At 37.5% G+C, this 23,792-nt stretch overlaps 1 protein-coding gene and 1 long non-coding RNA gene across 2 annotated transcripts; both read right to left on the minus strand.

Moving 5' to 3' along the window:
* Positions 1-9,171: 9,171 nt before the first annotated feature.
* On the minus strand, positions 9,172-14,044 carry LOC122965431. The gene is made up of 3 exons (XR_006398227.1): positions 13,968-14,044; positions 9,371-9,399; positions 9,172-9,196 (listed from the first exon to the last, which is right to left on the minus strand). It is a non-coding gene; the product is annotated as an uncharacterized LOC122965431 (long non-coding RNA).
* A 2,127-nt stretch (positions 14,045-16,171) lies between these two features.
* Positions 16,172-17,391, minus strand: LOC122965670. Its single transcript, XM_044329830.1, has 4 exons — positions 17,285-17,391; positions 16,767-17,075; positions 16,393-16,659; positions 16,172-16,185 (listed from the first exon to the last, which is right to left on the minus strand). Exons 1-4 carry the CDS (start codon positions 17,343-17,345, stop codon positions 16,172-16,174), a joined length of 651 nt encoding a protein of 216 aa, XP_044185765.1. The 5' UTR covers positions 17,346-17,391.
* Positions 17,392-23,792: the final 6,401 nt, after the last annotated feature.

The raw sequence follows: 23,792 nt of genomic DNA on the forward strand, positions 1-23,792 counted from the left end.
TTTCCCTCATGTGCCCCTTTTACCATAATTAATCCCAACCAAGCCTGGCCTCCCCCCACTCAGTGCCTGGACAGAATGTAACCATGGAGACAGAGTTGGTGGCGATGGAGAGGACTCCATCTCCACGGTAACGGCAGTAGAGCTCCCAGTCCTCTGAATCCATCTCTTAGGTCACTGTTAGTGGCTTTCATTTAACTACTGACCTGCCAGTGAGATACAGCAAATAAATCTGTGTGTGTGTGTGTTTGAATGAGAGGGAGATCTCCACTGTAACACTAGTTTTTTGAAAGGGGTTTTGGGTTGGTGCTAGATATTACTGTTGTTTCAGCAATTTATTGACTTTTTCAACTTGTGCAAGGTCCACTCCACATTTAAATATAGTTAGTTCAACCTTTTCAGCCAAATTGCCATCAATATATTATAGTATTACCATGCATTTACAATTAGAAATAACTTGAGAGTGAGGTTGTTCCATTTGTTCAGCATCTGATATGCTAGTTTTGGGGGGTTTTGGCCACACTAAGGGTCTGGTTTGATGAATGGCAACGTTGATTGGTTTGTCGGTCCACCGCATTGGTCCAAACTGAAATATCTCAACAATTATTGAATGGATTCCTCATGACTGTGGTTATAGCCTAACAGTGAAATATCTTAACATCTTCTTGATGGATTGGCACAAAATTTTATCCAGATGAATCCTAATGACTTTGGTGATGCCCTGAGTTTTCCTCTAGCACCACCAGGAGGTTCACATTTGTGGTTTTGAGTTAAATGTCTAAAAAAAAAAACATTAGATAGATCTCAGTGAAATGAGTGTTCCCCTCAAGATGAATTGTAATAACTTTGGTGGCTCCTTAACTTTTCACCTAGCGCCATCATCAGGTAAAATCTCTCAAATACTTTGGTTACCTGGAAAACTAACAATATTCCCATTAGCCTCAACTGTATCAGCAAATGCTAGCATGCTAACACACTAAACTAAGATAGTAAACATACCTGCTAAATATCAGCATATTAACAATATCATTCTGAGCATGTTAGCATGTTTATGTTAGCATTTAGCTCAAAGCACCACTGTGCAAAAGGGCAGCCCCACAGAACTGGTTGCTGACTCTAGTCTCGTTTTTTTTTTAACTCTTGATATGTCTGATGGAAAGCTGGTTCGTATTGTGCTTGTATTAACTGTGTGGTCAAACTATTTTAAGTAGTATTTTAAATGCAGCCATTTTGTTTAAATTTATAGAGAATAAGAGTGAGTGACACCCCAAATAGCACCAAGAACCCTTTCTGCAGATCAACATACCTTTGTTCATGCTGACTTGTTACAGTGTCAGGATACCGACTGAAATCAAATCATTTATCATATTTCTGAAGCTCTGTTGTCCTGCTGCAAGTTTGTATTTCAGATGTTAAACTGGAGCTGGCCTGTAAATGTGATGCCAAACCAGGAAGGAGCACCAATTACAAAGTGAAAGAGGTGGAAAGAGTAGCCAGAAACTTTACTTGAAGGATGAAAGTAGTAATACAACTATGTAAAAATACTCCATTTCAGGTAAAAGTGATGCATTCACAAAGTATGGACGTATTAGCAGCAAAATGTGAAGTATTTAAAGTGCCCATTATGCAGAAATTATACTGTATATTAGCAGCATTTTAATGTTGTAGGTTGGGGAGTTAATTTTTTCAACTTGAATTACTGCTTGATTAAGTTAAGTTTAATCAATTTTGTATTAAAATAAACTATACAGCTGTCAAATAAATGTAGTGGAGTAAAAATTACAATATTTCTGTAAATAAATGTAGTACAGCAGAAGTATAAAGTAGTATTAAATGAAACTTGAGTAACAGTACTTTTGTAAATATACTTAGTAACTTTTCAGCTCAGTAAAATAAGAAGTTTGGGCTTCAATTCTAAGGAGACGGTTGCTGCAGGGTCACAGAGAGGAGATCCAGATCCTGAGCCTTCACAAACATTAGGACCTGGTTGGTTGGCTTGTAGACTGTCTGACTGGCCGACTTTCTGACTGGCTGACTGACCCACGTGTTCAGGTTTGCATACATTTCTGCTTTTGTTCCAGTTGGCTGGCAGTCTGGCTGTCTGGTGGCTGACTGGTGGTGCCCCACAACCAGTTAATCTGAGGATTACTGTCAGGACAGTATAGCCATCGAGCAGCCCTCTCCTGGGGAGCTGGAATCTGTGTGTGCATATGAGTGTGTATGGTTCAGAATACCATTACCCTTTCAGAAGAGTTCCAGCTCATCTAATCCCTTTTTAACATCTAAAAGGTTAAAACACTGGCCTCTTTCAGGTATCCCAGAGTCGTGTTGATTCATTTTATTTCATTCTTGCAGTTTTCTTTTAATGGCCAGCATGAACGGAAGGAATGAAAACAGCTTGTGTTCATAGTGTTCATATAGGCACCTGACTGTTGTTTTAGGAGACTTTTGTGAACCTATCCTTTAATGCAGACTCAGACAAATTTTGAGGATCCCTTTACCTCACATGAAAGGTCATCAGTTGCCTGTGACCGTAGGTTACCTCTTCCTTCTGGACTCTGGACTAATCCTTTTTGTGTAAAACAACCTTTGTCTTGTCTGGATTGGACTAAAAGTGATTAGTGCTGTAGTTGCTGAGTCGCCGTTATACGTAGGTCTGCAAGATTTTGAATCACAAAAATCAATCTTTGTTTTTGTTATTTCTGTTTCAGAGGAAGTTATTGGGAATATAATTTTGCTAATCTCTGAGTAACAAGTTTAAGTGTTGCTTTCTTAGAAATAAAACACTCCGCTCACCACCCTGCATCATGTGTTAGCATAACTTCCTAATCACTGTGCTGCTGATCTCATTAAAAGATCTAGTAAGGCAAAGAAAAAGCTTAATCTGTACTCTTTGTACATTGTAAAGGTAGACAGAAAAGTACTGGGAGACTGAAAATGAGGCCGATTTTTTTAACTTGACCACTTTTCTGCATACAAACATTACTGTATGCTCACTCAGTCATTCTGTTTACTCTCATTTGTAGCTGTTCAAGCAAAGAACACACAAAACATTTTTCATGCATTTTATGTGGTTTTATTTCACTCTGATCTACCCAGTTTAGTCTTTTTGTAACTTATACTTGAAAAATGATACAACAAATAAAGTTATTATTATTTACAGTGACAGTGGCAGTGCATTTACAATATATTTACATGAAAAAAATAATGATTGCCGGTACTGTGTTGTTGGTCAGCGCAGATAAACATAAAGCTCCTTTCATAGCTCCGGTCTCCCGTGTGATATTCTCTCACACCCAAGTCTCACACACTCTATAATGGAGAGAGAGAGACAGGGACAGAGGGATGGGGGGTCTCTTTAGTCTCATGCTTCAGTAGTAATTTGTCAGCGGGCATGAATGGGTTCCTTCATCAGTGATGGAGACAGCAACAAGCAATCTGAGGGCAATGTGTGTGTGTGTGTGTGTGTGTGTGTGTGCACTAGTGGGGGTCCAGTCTCAGATTGGAGTTTGCTTTAAGCCTCTTGTAGCCCAGATTGCTCCTTTGTATGGGCCCACCATAGGCAGTTCCCTGTCAGCCAATCAGACTCCACAGAGCCCATTACTTCACTCTCTGGCGGGGGCCGTGCCAAGTTGGGCCAGCATCCATCCAAAAAAATGCTAATTTGAAGAGAGCAGTAAAGCAGGACAAAAAGAAGAAAAGAACAATTCTTTAAATCAAAAAAGGTCAGTTTAGCACTTGACAGCATTTTTAATAACCGATTAATCATTTTCAGTCATTTATCAAATGAAAATATCAAACATTTCTCACATTCATATCAGCAGCCCAAAATCACAAATTTGACCTTTACAATCTGTCTGAGAAAATACTTTAACAGGTTAAAAAAAACCCTTCAGGAACAGCAACAGAAAAGCCTCTTTCACAGACATACAATAGATGTCAACACATCAAAAAATCAAAAGTTCATAAACTTTTGATTTTATTGACCCCATGACCTTTCTTCTAGCGCTGCCAACAGGATAAACCTCCAACAAGTTCTCTAAATTAAACGGCCAAACAGGTTGTTTTTCCATGGTCTCCAGATTGACATAGGAGCGTTTTCTAATCTGCCACCTCTATCGGCAGTAACCTGCAGGACTACGTAATTTATCTTTGCTTTCCAAAATTGTTACAAATCACTGTTAAAACGTAATGACGTTTTTATGATGTGACAACGCTGTGGTTAATGTCTGGTTAGGTTTAGGGAAAGGTCATAGTTTGGGTTAAAATAATAAGTTTGTTAAGGTTAGAGAAACACATGTGGGTTGAAGTTACTACGGTTAGGGTAAGTTAGGCGACCTTTGTCATCATGGTTACAACAATAACCACATGGTTGTTAAGGTTAGGGAATGATCTTAGTTACGGTTTCTCTTGCGGTTACTATCTTGACTCTCGGTTGGAAACGAACAGTGGTCTCCTGTCTCATCCCTGATTTCATCGGATTCATAAGATTTCCTCCTCTGTTCCTGTCATAATTCCTACAAGCTGCTAGATGTCACTTAAATGTACATATAGCTCGCTCTGGACACTGACATTTACAAGCTATTGTGTCATTTTTCTTGGGAGGACAGTCTCTAAACTCCATACTTTTCACTGCTTTTGGTTTATCAAACTCTGTCATGTAATGAACGCTTAACATTGCAATCAAGATATCTCTCTCCAGATATGCTCTCAATAGTCATTATTGATTAAACCTGTTTAAACACTGTTTATTCGTACTTATTACATTTTGTGTATCCTGTTAGCCAACAGCTACATAAGAAATGCATATGTTGATTTTGATGTCAGCACACAATATTTCCCTTAAGTTAGGAATACCCATATGGGACAAAACTCTAAAATCTATAACACTTGACATTTGAATTATTAACGAGCAGCCACACACCAACACTGCAGCACTCGCCCTTTCTAGAGCTACAGAGCTGCTGTCTAGGAAGCTAAAAACTGGTTGTGTGTGTGTGTGTGTGAGCATGTGTGAGTGTATGTGTGTGTGTGTGCGTGCCTACAGTATAAATGAGTTGGACGGAGGCCAGCTATTGACATCCTGGCTGCATGGCTGAGTCTCCACTTCCAATTAAAATTTCACCCACAAAACGAGAGTTGTACATTTCCCACTGGAGTAAAGCTATTGTGTAAGAACACAAAGCTCTGATTATTGTAGTAGTGATGAATTTATGAATGGGAACAAAAGATGGCGGTCACTGAAAAAAGTGTCTCATCATAGTAAGTGTCATGGAATTTGTCACTGTGTGTGTGACAGGGTGTTAAAGAATGTTCATAAAAGAAGTAAATCATAAATGTATCTTAAAGATGGAGCGATGGTGGAATGTATAGTTGATAAGATGCTCTGTGTCATACACTATCACCGCTTTCAGGTGCTTTCCTGTCTCCAAACATAAAACTTGTGTTGAGAATTAAAGTTCATTCTTGATATTGGGAAAAAAAAAACAGGCGTAATTCAAGGTCAACTTACTACCTTTTTCCTATGCCTTTAACAGCTGGGGACTGTAAGGTGGAGTTGAAAGCTTCAGAAAAAGCTAGTTAGTGAACCTTGAGTTGTGTGGCTCAAAGGAAATTAAACAAAAAAAGCTCATTTCTGTGCCATTTTGACTGGGAAAGGATTATTTCATTACTTTTTTTTATCGCTTTTAACCATACCAGCAAGCAAGTTATTCTGTTATGGACAGTTTCATCTGAACTCGTACAGCTTATAACTGTTGTTAAAGCAGCATTTCATTGTTTATGAGATTCGTAATTCGTGTGACAGATTCGTGTGAAATAAAGTCTCAGTGATGCTGCTGAAAGAACAAAAACATGTAACCAATCTAAAAATAGTAAGTTTTTGTTTTGCAGCAAAACAATCTACCTTCCGTCTAATACGCACACAGCCAAAGACATCTGACCCTGCATGTTGCACTTTAAACATGAGGATGTTCCTGGTTGTCAACTGTGTTTCCTCATTGGGAACAGGTTTGGCTTATCTTGCTTGCTTGCTTGCCAGGACTGCACTCAATGCAACGTCATCATTTGCAGCAATTTATCAGACTTTGGAGCTGCAACTTTTTTCACATATGCAGTAGTACTCTTGAAGATCTGTAAATTCAGTGGAGTTTTCCTTTAATGTGGACAGGTGAGACTCTATTTTAAATTAAAGAGGTAGATGACAAAATTCCCAAATTGTCTCACAGTCCAAAACAACAACAAATAAAACAGTTGACTCTTGCAGATTCCAACGTCTCCACCATCTCTCTCTGCACCATCAGCGTAAGTAAACATCTTCCAGGTGTGTTGTACAGTATGAGTAATGAGTCAGACCCATCCCCCATCTCTGATCCTCCAATCTTTTCCTACACAGTGCCCTAAATCCACCAAACTACACTTCTAACACTTTCAATCAAAGCCCCATTTTACCATTCTCCTGCACCTGCAAACCACAAAAACCATGCTCATTTTAGGAATAGTGTATACTCTACATACTAGAGGTACAATAGTGTATTTTGTATGTGTCTGTTCACTGTCATATGGAGATTATGTACCTACATTGTGTGTACTTTGTATTTTTGTGTATTCAGCTGTATTCAACACTTGACCTCAAAACGAATTTCCTGTTGGGGACAATAAAGTGTATCTAATCTTATCTTACTGTATTACAGAATCAGGCTCACAAGTTGGCTCTGCATAAATGTCTTTTGCAAGTCTGGTATGGATCATAACAACACAATAAACTGCACAATCAGCTAACTTTTTAAGGCTAAAAATGCCTCCGAACCTCAGTTTGTAACATGACATAAGCTGAAAGACACACAGACAGAAAGACATAAAAAGGGTTTCAAACTCTGCTGACATCATATGTTTCCAGATAGGAAACAATATAAGAAATCATTTTTAAAAATGAATTTTTGTCCAGCATGTAATGTAACTACAGTATTATGTAAACTATTGGCACAGATCCAGCAGTTGTCACTTTACCTTAACTGGATAATCTCGATGTCCTTGAGTGCAGTATTTCATCTTTATTGTATTTATTTTCATATTGCTGATTAATGCTGCCTTCTTGGACAAGTTTCTCTTGAATAACTTATTTTATTAAAAAAGGAAACTTTATGATTGCTGCATGTTTCCACAACAGTTTTTAGGGCCATGATGAGTCCAACATAAATTCATCAAAGTAAGTAACTGTAGGAAATCATGAGACGAAGCACTTTTGTCACCAAACTTACTGAACCCCCACAGTTCCTTTCTTTTATCCTTTTATTCCTCGTACTCCTTCTCTTCTCTGAACAGACCGGCCATATTGCAAAGACATGTAACAAGCAATAATTCTCTAAAGGAGAGCAAGGAGGTTAATCTGACTGTTAATGCTTAATCTCTCCGTTCTTTCCTCAATCCGTCCCTCCTTCCTCCATCATCCATCCATCCATCTATCCGTTCCGATCTCCCAGCCCCCCACCCCCACCCCCCCTCCATCCCTGTCTGCTCTGTTAGCAGGGTCAGTGGGTTTGCCCTCAGGCGGGTTTGTACAGGAGGGGCGGGGTAGAGGGGTGTGGCATGTTGACCAGTGTCTTTGATCACTATGGGGGTTACAACCCTTTTTATTCCACCTGATCAACACTGTACTGACCTTGTGGTCCGACCCCCAGCGGTGCACAGGGAAACCAGTTTTACAGAAATGTTCCCCTCTTTCTCAACCTTTTTCCCCCTCACTCATCTAGTTGAATTGTTTAATTTTCCCCTCATTGTTGTAACATGTTTTAAATTTGCACAGTTACAACCCAAGTGGTCAACAAGTAAACACAAACTGAATAAATAGAAAGCATTGTGTAACTCATTATTAAAATGTATTTGCTGTGACCAAACAACATTTACACAAAACCAGATACGAAATGGAAAATTAACAAGAAAAACTAGAAGAGAAAAGAGAAAATTTAACTGTAAAAATGTGATGAAAAAATTGAGCCTAAAGTTTTTTTTTCACATTTTTTTTTCAAACCTGGGCTGACTGTTTGTATGTCTGTTAGTTGCCAAATGTCTGTCATAAACATTTACTGCACAGCTCTCATAAGATGTTCCTATTATTTTGTCTACCCCTTTACATCAAAATATTTCTAAAGTCCTGCATGTAGATAGTGAGGAAATGTGCAAAAATCCAAAAACATACAAATAACATCAGTGTAGTTTGTAGGAAACAAATTAACCCATTGTGTAAAATGTTACAAACAGATGTATTAACAGTTTGATTTGGGTGAAAGCTCACAGGTTGGTTTATTAACTACATCAATGCTGCCATCTGCTGGTTGCAATGTGGTATTATCGTCTTGTTCTGAGTGGGCAGTGTTTTGTGTAGTGGAGGATGCTGACATGTCGCAGCAGGTTTAAATAATAAAATTCATGACGGTTGAATTTCATGTCATGGATCACTGGGGCACTCGATAACAACTTGTCATGTTAGTAGTGACATCTGAATGCACATTTTCTGCTTTACACTCAGTTTGTAATTCATTAACACGCTTCTGATAAATTATTGGTCTCTACATTGCTACACTATTTTGCCAATTGCCTACATTGAAAACACTTTTCAGATCAGAGCAATATAAATAGGCCGCAGGTAGACATTTGGTTTGGTCAAAAATGGAGGCCAGCAAGGAAACACAGAGAAATACTGGCCAGTAATATAATATCAGTTATAATAAAGAGAAGACAGTTACTGACTCTATTAGAGCTCCCAGCTCAGTTAAGTCTATTCTACACAATTTAAAACATATCTCACTCAGCAAACATGTTAAAAACAACACAAAATGGAGGTAACTTAAAAGTTTGTTTTCTTTACAAATAATAATAATGATAAATAATAAAACTGAGACAAAGCTACAGTGTAAAAAGTAAACTTTAAACATTTGTTTAAATTCTTAAAATGGGTGAAAAGTTTGACAAAACAGTGCTGCAGTTAAAAAAAGAATCAGCCACCTAAACCCACCAAAACACAAACAAAGGCTTTAACTTCTCATATAAAATCTGATGAAATGTTATTTAACTGCGGTGGACTCTGGTGAGTTGATGTTGGAGTGAAAGTTGTTGATCAGTGGAGTCTGACAGTAGCAGAAGGTTCTCCATCATTTTCATAGGTCACCGTACCTTCATCTTCATCTTCATCATTATGCACCTGTGAAAAACAACACAACACACCTGAGATTCTGAGATTAAATAGAACAAATAAACAACCTTTGTTTCAGACTAATACAGTCAACACTGTTTATTCTTATTGTCTTTATAGAATCACAGTAAATAGTGAACTACCACAAACATAAACATTTGAATATTCAGTTTTTAAACTCACAGCATTGTCATCCATCTGTGATTTGTTCACTGGAAACACAAAAAAAGAGTTTAGCTTCATCAGTAAAAATCTGAGTTCATCAAAACTTCTTGTTCATAAACGTTCTGTGAATGTTCTCACCTTTAGTTCTAGTCCATATGTTGACTGACACAACGATTACTATAAGTGCAGTTAAACCCACAGACATGATGATGAACCTCAACCAAACTGCAAAGAGAATTAAAACATTAAAAACATTTTTCACTGTTTAAACTCCTGTAGTTAAAAGATGAGAGAAATACAGTATATACAGCATGTGTGCTTTTTATAACCTGAAAAATGTTGCATTTATCACTGCTTCATTACAATATTAGTACAAAATTGTTCAATATTTAAACTGAACTGTGAACTAAGTGTATGTTGCTACAGATATGAAGCACCAAAAATACAAATCTACAAATTACACTTACAAATATTTCTCTTCTATCTGTTTTGTACTTTACACGTCAAAGGCTGAGAGACAGAAAGAGAGAGAACAGTGAACAACAACAAGGTTTGAGACTCAGACATGTGTGTGAACACACTGACTGAGATTAAATTAAATCACTACCTTGTTCTTTTGTTGGAGTATCATTAATTGTTGGTGTTGATGTAGTTGTCGGTAATTTGGTTGTTTTTCTTGATTTTATTGGTGTTGATTTTGTTGTAGCAGCTCTTGTAATGTCCTCACCTGGACATGAAAAAAGTACAAGAGACAGACAGAGAGATGAATTGGATGACAAAAGAAAGTTGTTTTGGATCGACTTATTTGCTTTTTCCACTTATTCCTGTTGGTGTTGATGTTGTGGATTTTGCATCCTCATCTGGACAAATTAAATCCCAAAATACCAACAAACTGTGGTGATAAAATACCCCATAATAACCATCTATACAAAAAAAAGAGAAACTAAATGAGGCAGTTTACTCACCTGAAGACTGAGGGCTGAAGGCAAACAGCTGCACTTTTCCAGAGTTTTTATCTGTCACGTTACACTTGAATAACTCAGAATACTTTGACGTCTCAGTAAGATGGGAAGTTGTAAACGTCACAGTGGCAAAGCAAGAGGACTGTGACTCCTTCATGTGCTGAGTGTTCACATCCCAATAATTACCCTCATACACCCACTTCACTGTCTGTCTACACTCTCCATATGTCGACACAGAGCAGCTTAACATCACCTCATCAGTGTCCTTATATTCAGTCACTGGTGAAGATGGAGATATTGTGAGAGAAAAACAACAAGAGTCAGATTAACTTCATCACTGTAATCATAATTATTGTAATGTTTCAGTATATTGTTCTAACAAGACAGTTTGAGCTGAAAACATTATGACGTAAATACTCACTGGTAACAACAGACAGATAAACCTGCGAGTCTTGACCTTGTTCTTGTTCTGATTTGAACTGTCTGCAGGTGTAATGACCAATATCCTCAACTGTGACCTTCTTTATAACCAGAGAACCGTTCGCTGTAACACTCAGTCTGTCTGATTTAGCTTTGGCTTTTTCACCAATCTGCCCAAGTTTAATCAGCTCTACTGCTGCTGTGCTTCTTAAACCACCAAAGAGCCAGGTAGTACTGTCACATTTATCCTGATCAGTCATCACATGTTCACAAGACAAAGTGACTTCATCTCCATCTCTGACAGTGATGTAGAGGGGAGTTTGTCCAGTTACTGCTGTTAAGAGAGAAAAATGTGATAAATTAACTGAAATAAGAATATGACTGTAGTGTGAATGTTAAAAACAAACAGCATATTTGACTGTCTCAGTAAAATGAAAGTAATTCAATAAAGTACAATAAGGTAATTATGCAGATTTTGTATCTTACCTGTAAACTGAAGCCCCAGTATCAGAAATAAAGATATTTTAATCCATCTGAGTTCAATCATCGTGCTTCTCTGTCTTTCTCTCTGTCTTCTTCTCTCGCTCTTAGCTCTAAAAATGTCCTCATAAGTGCTTCATACAGAGAAATACACTGAAATACACTTCCTATCATGATTAAAGTGTCTCCTCCTCATTGTGGCTTCGGTCTGTTTTTCTCACTTTTTGTAGGTGGAGTATATTGTTATCATTATATAGGGATTAGATATTATAGAAGTTAAGGGTGGTTGTCTCCACCCACTCACCACCAAGACCACTTCCTTTCCACTGCTGTATTTCTGACTACCTTGTCATTATGATCATGATCTCATGGTGATAGTGCAGCAGCTGGGAAAGAACACAGGTAAGATGTATTTTTAGTGGTCTGAGACCTGTTAGTTCCTCATTGTATTTTTTAAATTAGTGTTCCTGAGAACTGAAGGGGAAGTGTTTTAGTGAGAATGTGGGTACAACAGCAGCAGAGCTCTGAAGGTTTTACCGTCTAACGATGACGAGATAAACACAGACTCGGCTTTATGGGCACGTCCACACATCCAGGAATTTGGCCCTCTCAGGAGAAATCAGCATTATTATTGTTATTATCACCAGAACAGCTTAAACGCACCTTGGTATTGATTCTACAGTCTCTGAACTCTACTGGAGGGATGAACATCATTCTTCCAAAAGATATTCCCTCATATGGTGTTTTGATGATTGTGGTGGAGAGTGCTGTCTAATACGTCAGCCCTAAATCTCTCATAGGTGTTCAGTTGGGTTGAGATCTGGTGACTGTGAAGGTCATAGCATATGATTCACATCAAACCATTCAGTGACCCCTCGTGCCCTGTGAATTGGGGCATTGTCATCCTGGAGGAGACAACTCCCATCAGGATAGAAATGTTTCATCATAGGATAAAGCTGATCACTCAGAACAACTTTGCCAAACTATGGTAATTTGACATAGAGCAACCCACCCAAGCCTGTCATTGGCATTGTGTAAACTTTTCCTGTCAACAGAGAGAGCGCAGGCTGTGGCTGCTGTGTCAGTAACGCTTCACTATATTTGGTCATCTGTCAGCCTCATCAAGCATTTATTCTGTGGGAGTTCAAGTCAATAACTGCGTTCTATATCAGACTGATATTCACACCTTAAATAGGAACAGGAGTTTCACAGAAAATGAATGACCTAACTTTAGACTTGGAAGGAAGTGTCTGTCCCAGTGTATAAACCTAACACTGCATATCATTTAGTTTGCAGCAGCAAGCTTCCTGTCTGTGCTCTGTTTATTTGCTGCACTCTGATCATATTCAAAAAGACAATTTGGAAAATTAAAGCTGTTTGTTGATTTATTGAACACTTATGGTGGTCACAAGTCAGAGGCTGTGTAAAGGCACAGAAGTCGAAGAACACTACAGATACATTAAACACTATACAAAACACATTTAATCTCCTCACACAGAACAGATTGTTTAAATATGGATGTTGGGCATGGCTGCTGATGACACAAGGACAATGTTAATATTCCTCTCGGGGCCGTCCTCTGGCCCTGTCGGCAGCAGCTGATTCTCAGTGGTGTTGCGGAGAAAACAGCAGAGTTGACTAAGTTAACGATAATGTGGCATGGAAAGGGTGAGAGCGCTGGGTTGCAACGCTTTTCAGCTTACCAGCCAAGGTGGCTGGTAGATGAGAAATTTTCTGGCCAAACTGATCTTTACCAGCTAAAATAATGAATCACTTTTTACTGTTGCAACTTGCTATTATTACTATTTATCATGTCATGTTGGTCTCACAATTCTCAATCAATATAGTTAATCAAATCAATTTTGTATCTCCCAAAGTTAGTCTTTTTATTTCCATCTTTGTTTTATTATCCGTCCACTGCAGCTCAACAAGGAAACACAGAGAAATACTGGCCAATAATATAATATCAGTTATAATAAAGAGAAGACAGTTACTGACTCTATTAGAGCTCCCAGCTCAGTTAAGTCTATTCTACACGATTTAAAACATATCTCACCATCAGCAAACATGTTAAACAATCCAAAATGAAAGTTACTTATTTGTTTTTCTGTATAAATAATGATAAAATGGAGACAAAGTTACAGTGTAAAAAGTAACATTGAAAAATTTGTTTAAATTCTTAAAATGGGTGAAAAGTTTGACAGAACAGTGCTGCAGTTAAAAAGAGAATCAGCCACCTAAACCCACCAAAACACAAACAAAGGCTTTAACTTCTCATATAAAATCTGATGAAATGTTATTTAACTGCGGTGGACTCTGGTGAGTTGATGTTGGTGTGAAAGTTGTTGATCAGTGGAGTCTGACAGTAGCAGAAGGTTCTCCATCGTTTTCATAGTCCATCGTACCTTCATCTTCATCTTCATCATTATGCACCTGTGAAAAACAACACAACACACCTGAGATTCTGAGATTAAATAGAACAAATAAACAACCTTTGTTTCAGACTAATACAGTCAACACTGTTTATTCTTATTGTCTTTATAGAATCACAGTAAATAGTGAACTACCACAAACATAAACATTTGAATATTCAGTTTTTAAACTCACAGCATTGTCATACATCTGTGATTTGTTCACTGGAAACACAAAAAGTTTAGCTTAGTTTAGTTTACTGATGAAGAGTTTAGCTTCATCAGTAAAAATCTGAGTTCATCAAAACTTCTTGTTCATAAACGTTCTGTGAATGTTCTCACCTTTAGTTCTAGTCCATATGTTGACTGACACAACGATTATTATGAGTGCAGTTAAACCCACAGACACGATGATGAACCTCAACAAAACTGCAAAGAGAATTAAAACATTAAAAACATTTTTCACTGTTTAGACTCCTGTAATTAAAAGATGAGAGAAATACAGTATATACAGCATGTGGGCTTTTTATAACCTGAAAAATGTTGCATTTATCACTGCTTCATTACAATATTAGTACAATATAGTTCAATATTTGAACTGAACTGTGAACTAAGTGTATGTTGCTACAGATAGGAAGCACCAAAAATACAAATCTACACATGACATTTAGAAACATGTCTCTTCTATCTGTTTTGTACTTTAAACATCAAAGGCTGAGAGACAGAAAGAGAGAGAACAGTGATCAACAACAAGGTTTGAGACTCAGACATGTGTGTGAACACACTGACTGAGATGAACTGAATAAGAGAATATCTCCACCCACAGCCAAGACTCAGTCTGACATTCATACTTTACACTCAGAGAGATACAAAATGTTAAATCACTACCTTGTTGATTTGTTGGAGTACCATTGGTTGATGGTGTTGATTTTGTTGTTGTAGCTCTTTCAGTGTCCTCACCTGGACATGAAAAAAGAACAAAAGAGACAGACAGAGAGATGAACTGGAAGACAAAAGAACATTTTTTCATTCATTCCTGTTGATGTTGATGTTGTGGACTTTGCTCACCTGGACAAATAAAATCCCCAAATACCAAAAAACTGTGGTATCTCCACCCACAGCCAAGACTCAGTCTGACATTCATATGTTAGACTTAGAGAGATACAGGTGTGAATTCACTACCTTGTTGTTTTGTTGGAGTATCATTGGTTGTTGTTGTTGATGTTGTTGTTGCAGCTCTTTTAGTGTCCTCATCTGGACATGAAAAAAGAACAAGAGACAGACAGAGAGATGAACTGGAAGACAAAAGAACGTTTTTCCACTTATTCCTGTTGGTGTTGATGTTGTGGATTTTACATCCTCACTTGGACAAAAAAAATCCCCAAATACCAAAAAACTCTAGTGAGAAAATACCCTTCAATAAGTTAAGAGTGATTGTCTCCACCCACTCACCACCAACACCACTTCCTTTCAACTGCTGTATTTATAACTACATCATGTTTATGATCATGATCTCATCATGTAATGCTTTTAAAAAGTGAAAACATGGATGTAAGATGGTACAAATTTCACACTAATCTGCTGTGGAGCAGAGACATCTGTCTGGTTAAATAACAGTTACATACAAGTGATTTTAAAGCAAATAAACTGATTGTGAAGCAGAAGTATGTTTCTGCTTTAAAACAGAATTACATTTTTTATCATGTTTAACAACAGACAGGATTCATGATGATGATTGACAGCACACATGAACAGACAGGTGAAGAGTCAAACTTTGACTCTTGATGCTCGACATGATGCAACATGGTGATACTGCAACAGCTGGCAAAGAACAGATAAGATGATGTTGTAATGGTCTGAGACCTGTTAGTTCCTCATTGTATCTGATGTAAATGTTCCTGAGAACTGAAGGGGAAGTGTTTTGGTGAGAATGTGGTAACAACAGCAGCAGAGCTCTGGAGGTTTTACTCTTTAACAATGACGAGATAAAAACAGATCTGATTGGGATTTATTATTATCATTATTGTTGTTATTGGATATATATATATATATATATATATATATATATATATGTGCTTTATCCAAATGTTTCTTTTGTATTCACCTATCTTGAAACATTAGTATATGGAATATCATGTTTTTATTGTTGAGTGAAAGTCTGAAAGAATTGGCTCCGTTTCTGATAATAAATGTACATGAGAAAATGGTTTATATGATTGCTGACGAGGGCAAAACACACAGCAACTTAGGAAAACACATGCAAATGGACAAAACACAAGAAAATCAAGAAAACATCCTCATCAATTTGAAAACACATGCACAGCATTTAGAAAACATTCTGCAAATACCACAACACAACACATTACAGAAAGACAACGGAAGTGTTTCCAGAGGACACTTAACAGTGATGAACATGTCAATAATTCATAAGAGAAACATTGTTAAAGCATAAACGAGGCTTCTTTCCTACCGTAGTAAGGTAGGAAAGAGGCTACAACCTTATTTTCAGTGAGCCGTCCTCTGAGCCGGACTAATAACATTGTTCTCTATGTACAGCTGACTGTGAGACGAAGGTGCAGAGACCGAAAAGAGACACTTCAAACAATATCCAATAACTTCACTCTTATAGTGTCCCCAGAATCACTTCACACATCAATGGTCTCCTGTTAGTTATACAACTACACTTAGTTTGGAAAGAAGGGTTAGCAATTATTGAATATTGATCTCTCATTATTGAACTGTAGTTTGTGATAATTCATATTCTCACCTGAGGATGGAGGGCTGAAGGTAAACAGATGCTCTTTGTTAGTGTAACCATCTGTCACTTTACACTGAAATATCTCATGAGATGTTGACTTCAGCTTGAGATGAGAAGCAGGAAATCTCACTGTACCATAGCAGCCATCCTGTGATATTGTCACGTTTTCATCCACATCATGACCCTCATTCAGCCACTTCACTCTGTGTCTACATGAATCATGTGTCCTCACAAAGCAGGACAGCGTCACCTGCTCACTGTCTTCATGTTTATTCACTGGTGAAAAACATAAATACAAAATTGCTTCATCAGTTATTGTTATGTTTCAGTATATTGTTCTAAAAGACAGTTTCAGCTGAAAACTTAATAATGTAAATACTCACTGCTAATAACAGACAGAAGAACCTGAGTGTCTGGTCCTGATATGTGCTGTCGACAGTAATAATCGCCAACATCCTCTTGTGTGACCTTCTTTATAACCAGAGAACAGTCCGCTGTAACACTCAGTCTGTCTGTTTTAACTTTGGTATTTTCATGAATCTTTCCATGTTTGACCAGATTCACTGGGTTTGAACTACTGAAGAGCCAGTTAGTTTTGTCACATTTATCCTGATTGGCTGTCACACTTTCACAAGGCAAAGTCACATCATCTCCATCTCTGATAATGAAGGAGGAAAACTGTCCAGCCAGTGCTGTGATAAGAGATGACAGAAACATTAATAATACATTGAAATATGAACATGTATTTTATACTGACAGATAGCATGAAGAAAATTTTAGATTCAACAGAAGTTTGCAGGTTGTAGGAGTCTACTAAACTAAACTAATCAGGTGAAAAACAAACAGCTGTTGTCTGTTTTAATCCAATAAAATGTTTCTGGTATGTTCTATGTATCCTTACCTGTAATCTGAAGCTCCAGTATAAGAAATAAAAACATTTTAATCCATCTGAATTCAGCCATCGTGCCTCTCTGTCTACTTTTTCTGCTCCTTCTCAGCTATTAACTGTCAGAGTCTCTGAACGGGTGCGTGTTGAAGAGAAATGTGTCACTTCCTCATAAAGACTTCCTTAATAAGTTTTATATATATATACATAATATGTAATTTATAGCTTCATAGACAGACAAATTGCACTGATGTGAGGATGGTTACTTTAGAATGATGACAATCATTTAAGAAAACAATTTGACAATTTTTTTCTTAAATGATTAGGAAACTACAGGACCCATGAAGTAAAATGTTACCAAGATTTTCTAAAAATACAGCAGCAGAGGAAGCTGTGACTCATTGCCACTGGTGTGTGGTCAGACTACTTCCCTGACACAAAGAAGAAACAAGAAGAGTGTATGATGTATTTGCTTTAATCACTCTCTAAAATAATGCACCAAACACAAATATTAATTTTGACACCATGTGGGGATGTCACATGATCACATCCCACCTCTGCTCAGTTTGCTTTTTGACACTTTTGTACCATAACAAAACAAAACTGAACAAATTATTACACTCTAAAAAATAACAGATACATGCTTTATTTATTTATTTATGTACTTCTACATTTATTTATTTATATATTTCTAGATTTATTTTTTTAACTTATTTCTGTATAGTAGAGATTTTGAGTTGAGATTTATATGTTTTTTGGATTGATCTTTTGTTTTGTGTGTATTTTGAATTATCTTTTGTTTGTGTGGTTTGCTTTGTGTTTCCTTTGCATGTGTTTGTTGAATCTCCCTGTGATTATCTCTCATCACACCTGTGCACAGTATTGCCCGTTGACCAAAGCGGAAGGACAGACAGACACAGGAGACCAGGAGCCACAGGTTCGACACTCACTAGCCTCCCCAAAGTTCCCCTCAAGGCACGACCGAGGAAGAAACAGCAGTGAACCACAAAGAGCAGGAAGTACTGCAAGATGTCCTCCGCTGAACCCATGGATCAGAAGATGAGCCACAGGGGCCTGAAGCCCAGCAGCCCATGTCCATTTGGCTTAAATACTCCAGCCTGGACTGGTAGCGTGTTGTTAATGCCCAGGAAAACCGTTAATATCCATGTTTTGCAGTAGACATCAGGTGTGCTGGCTGCTGGGCCAAGCAAGGGGTGGCAAATCTGAGCTGGTGTATCTGCAGGATACTGATGGTTGTTGTCTGTTTCCCAGGATGAGTGGAGCACTGGAGAGCGGGCCATGGCGGACGCAGGACAGCGGGTGCTGGCATTCATGTTGGACTGGTGGAGGGACACTAACAGTAATGGACTTGCAAGCTTGTTTGTTTAAGGAACATTTTAGGATCCTTAGACATTTTATATTTGCTGTTTACTTGTTGTTGTTTTATAGTAATATTACCAGGGTTTTTGATAGTTTTTAACATATTGTATTTTTAATTTTTAAAGTTTTGTAATAAATTATTCTTTTACCCACCTCTTAGTGTCGGCGCCTTGGTTGCCCAGTGTCGCTCTCTACCCAATATAAAGAACCCTTAAAATTAATTTCCCCTTCCCCCTCCCCTTTACATATGTCTACATTTCTTCATTTATTTATTTCTGTATTTCTGTGTGTGTACGTTAACAAGCTTGGATGTCCTAAACTGAGACTAAAGGCCGATCAGTTACAGAGCAGCGATCGCTTTGGCTCTACTACTGCTGCCTTGGTTTGACCGTGGCCCTCAAAGTTCCGTCTTGAGCGACGGAGGAGCCGAGTGACCGTAGCAGTTTCTGAAGGAGGACTCTAATATACGTCTTCATTTATGAGCATTTTTAACTGGAGTGTAGCTGCTGTTGTCTGTTCTTACACATACTGAGGTGTCTTTTTGGCTTTTTCTTCAGTAAGTTTATCATTGTCATAAGCTAACCTGTGTTAGCTAGCTAATCTATGCTAGCTAACCTTAACCTACTGTAAAACTCACAGCCTGGCAGGGCAACAGTTATTTATTTATAAATTAGATTTTAAGTTGGCAAGGCAACTTAATAAGTATTTAACCCAAAAAAGTGCATTTTAATATAAATATTAAAAAATATAATTCAGCCATAGTTCTTGAAAAGTTTGTAATTAACATGTAAACAAGACATGAAGCGACTGTTCAGCGTGAAGAGAAATCATTGAGAAGTGACTGAATGTGAATAATAAAGGAGGAAAGTTAGTTATCTTTTGTATTTCTGTGGTCACACATACTTACACTGAGCTCAAACTGATCTATGTACAGTTAATTTGCACATGTGATTGTATTGTATTTACAGAAGCAGCCTGTGCTACAGTACAGTGCAGAAGATGAAGACACCTCTAACCTGGACAGCAGACCTTCTACTGCAGGGGTTCTCAACTGGTCTCACTCTGGGACCCACATTTTCCCATAGTCAAGCACATTTATTTTTCAAAAATATCGAAAACACACCTGTCATCTTTTTTTTAACATAAATACATATATTTTCATGTGCAAAGTACATTTCAGAGCACATTATTAAGAAAATGACGAGAACCATGACAACTGCATGTATACTAAAATAAATATCAAAACTGCACAAAATAAATAAGGCCACAAAATTATATATTTTCACTTATATACTTATATCGTTCCATCAAAGCTAAGGGTCATATTTGCATTTTGCCATCTTGTCTCCGAACATCAACACAAACTTAAAGTGAACGTCAATCAAATGATGGCTACCATGGCTACGGCACGAGAATGCTGCATGTCTCTGATGCATGCCTGTCAAAAAAATTTTTTTCAAAATAAAAGACAAGTCCAACATCAGATGCGCATTAAAAAGTATTTATTTGTTTATGACCAGCTGTCCGCGAACCACCGAGACGGGTCCACGACCCACCAGCTGAGAATCACTGCTCTACTGTTCATGTCCACTCTGTTACCGTCTTCGAAAGAAAAGTAGAGATGGACAAAAGTTTGAACATTCACAGAAATCATAAACATTTTATTAATGCACTTGTTACCTGAGCAGACCTGGCTGTGATTCTTCTTTTCTTTTTCTAAGTACTACATTAATACAAAATCATATTACCATGCCGGTGCTTCCCCCGCATTTCTTCATTTTCACCAGCAGATGGTGTCATTGTACCTCAGATAAACACAAGGTTACAGGTTCATCTCCTGGTTTCTTCTATGAGGCATGTTCATGTTCTGCTCTCTTTGTCTCATTCACAATCAAGTGGAATTGAATCTAATTTTCCTTTTATGTGAATTGTGCAAAGTGGCTCCTTTGATTCATTCTACCAACTGCATGCTGGGATTGGCTTCAGCCAGCTCTTTTTAGAAAGGATGAGATCAGTTGACTGTTTCTTGTTGCTTTTTCAAAACTTAAATATGTCAGATTTCAAATGTTCCACCATGAATAATCTGCTGCTCATAGTCCTCCAGTTCATCATCAAACCTCACTGGTCTTTTGGCAAACCATCAACCATCTAAACCTCTCAAAGACCAGACTATCATAAACAACATCCTGCAAACAAGATCAAGATAAGAAACTCATCTCCTGCTTTGCCACTAAAGACCACTGACCCTGGCACCTCTGACCCTTCAAATTTATTTATGTACTTCTACATTTATTACATTTATTTATTCTTTTTCTAAGTACTACATTAATACAAAATCATATTACCATGCCGGTGCTTCCCCCGCATTTCTTCATTTTCTTCATTTTCACCACTAAAGACCACTGACCCTGGCACCTCTGACCCTTCAAACCCTTAAAGAGCAGCAACATGGAAAGACCAATTCACACCCCAGTGTGAGCTGATAGCACAACTTGGATACATCACCCACCATTCACTATCATGACTCATCTCTAGGAACCAGTCACCCACAGAGACTAGCTGGGAGCAACTTTAATCTTAAGCATCTTTCACACATGCAGTCTATCCCTGAAATGTTCAGGAACATTTCCTGCATAGAGTCATGTGTGAATGGGAGCAGGGGTCGATATTCAGGGAAATCTCTACCACCTGTTTCCCACCTCAAGAACTTTCACATATGAACTCCAGACAATGTCTGGAGAATCAGGTTCAGAAATTTTTGATTTCACAAATTCCTAAAGTTTAGAAACAGCTTTTTATTTCCAGAAACATCAAATTAATACAACAGCAATGTATAGTTTGAAGTGAGGCAGTTTCAAGGACAGGTTCACATTTTTTCAAGTCTGTCTTTAAACAACAGTCAGGTGCCCATATGAACATTGAAACAGGTTTTGTTCGCTGTAATCAAAGATCCTTTTCTAACATGCTTCCAGGGTCAGAGATGAGGAACAAAATCCTCGTTCTGTACAAAAATACATTCCAAAGTTTATCTGAAGTTAATATGAGGCTTCAGCACTCAGAGTTAATCAAATCAAGTGGGAATCTCCTAAAGTTACCATCTTTTTATTTCCTTCTTTGTGTTATTATCTGTCCACTGCAGCTCAGCAAGGAAACACTGGCCAGTAGTATAATATCAGTTATTGTGAGGAAACCTGACCAGAGTGGCTGGTTACTTGGTTGGAGGCAGACACAGGAAACCTTATACAGGTGTCACTAGGTGGTTTATTTACAAGAAAAAGTGACACCATGCTACACATGTAACAAAAACAAAACAATATGTTCAAAAAACAAAAAAACACTGAATAGTTAACTTGGTCTAACTGATCAAAACTCAACTCATAATAACTCAATTTATATTAACTTATCATCATGTGCACACAGCTACACACTGATGTACTATCCCCCTGATAGCCAAAAAGCAACTGCTTAAATAGACCCTTCCATCAGCAGTCCATCAGAGGCAATCTGGACTGTACTATTGCTGCAGGTACATCCCATGCCTCTCCTAAAAACAGGTAAGAGATAAAGTTATTCAATCTTACTAACCTCCAAGGTGAAACACTTTTCCATAGCTTACCAAATAACAGACTTGCAACCATACATAAACAGATCAAAGTCACAGTAAATAATTTACTTAACATAATTTACTACCACCCCCCCACACAATCCAACCCAGTGACATCACCAATGATGTCACCCAGTGTATAAATACAGGACATTGTTGGATGCCTCCTCCTTTTGTCTGTGGAGCACATGATGGGTATGGTAAGTAGCACAGAAAAAATATGACTGAATTATGAAACGCGGCACTAACCCAATAAACAATCAGTAAACTTAACAATACTTGTGTGTTTTACTCTAACCAAAAATGTTGCTGGTATGTGAACTGTAACCAAACATAATGCAAACCACAAACAAACCCGGGATAGTAGGTGTCTGCAAGTTACAGATTGATCATGGACATATGGCTGAGCAAACAATTAACAAGTATGGTTAAATTCATAAGCTATGTGGCATTGACAGTGAAAGTAGGGACAAATGGTGTATTCTCACCCACTTTGTCACAGTTATAATAAAGAGAAGGCAGTTACTGACTTTATTAGAGCTCCCAGCTCAGTTAAGTCTATTCTACATAATTTAAACATATCTCACTCAGCAAACATATTAAACAATTCAAAATGAAAGTTACTTATTTGTTTTTCCATACAAATAATAACAAAACTGTGACAAAGCTACAGTGTAAAAAGTAACATTTAAAAAATTGGTTTACATTCTTAAAATAGGTGAAAAGTTTGACAAAACAGCGCTGCAGTTCAAAAAAGAATCAGCCACCTAAACCCACCAAAACACAAACAAAGGCTTTAACTTCTCATATAAAATCTGATGAAATGTTATTTAACTGCGGTGGACTCTGGTGAGTTGATGTTTGTGTGAAAGTTGTTGATCAGTGGAGTCTGACAGTAGCAGAAGGTTCTCCAACGTTTTCATAGTTCACCGTACCTTCATCTCCATCATCATCATTATGCACCTGTGAAAAACAACACAACACACCTGAGATCCTGAGATAAAATAGAACAAATAAACAACCTTTTTTTCAGACTAATACAGTTGACACTGTATATTCTTATTGTTTTCACAGAATCACAGTAAATAGTGAACTACCACAAACATAAACATTTGAATATTCAGTTTTAAACTCACAGCATTGTCATCCATCTGTGTTTTGTTCACTGAAAACACAAAAAAAGAGTTTAGCTTCATCAGTAAAAATCTGAGTTCATCAAAACTTGTTCATAAACGTTCTGTGAATGTTCTCACCTTTAGTTCTAGTCCATATGTTGACTGACACAATGATTATTATGAGTGCAGTTAAACCCACAGACACGATGATGAACCTCAACAAAACTGCAAAGAGAATTAAAACATTAAAAATATGTTTCACTGTTTAAACTCCTGTAGTTAAAGATGAGAGAAATACAGTATATACAGCAAATACAAATCTACTTATGACATTTAGAAATATTTCTCTTATTTTTTGTACTTTAAACATCAAAGACTGAGAGACAGAAAGAGAGAGAGCGGTGAGCAATAACAAGGTTTGAGA

The sequence above is a fragment of the Thunnus albacares genome, chromosome 16 (genome assembly GCF_914725855.1).
Source record: "Thunnus albacares chromosome 16, fThuAlb1.1, whole genome shotgun sequence".
Classification (NCBI taxonomy): Eukaryota; Metazoa; Chordata; class Actinopteri; order Scombriformes; family Scombridae; genus Thunnus; species Thunnus albacares.

Excerpts from the sequence above, each read along its gene's own strand:
- LOC122965670 (XM_044329830.1), bottom strand. The coding sequence starts at position 17,345 with ATGGCTGAATTCAGATGGATTAAAATGTTTTTATTTCTTATACTGGAG. Across the intron at positions 17,076-17,284 it reads ACTGGAGCTTCAGATTACAG|CACTGGCTGGACAGTTTTCC; the intron begins GTAAGGATACAT and ends CTCTTATCACAG. Across the intron at positions 16,660-16,766 it reads TCTTCTGTCTGTTATTAGCA|TGAATAAACATGAAGACAGT; the intron begins GTGAGTATTTAC and ends GTTTTTCACCAG.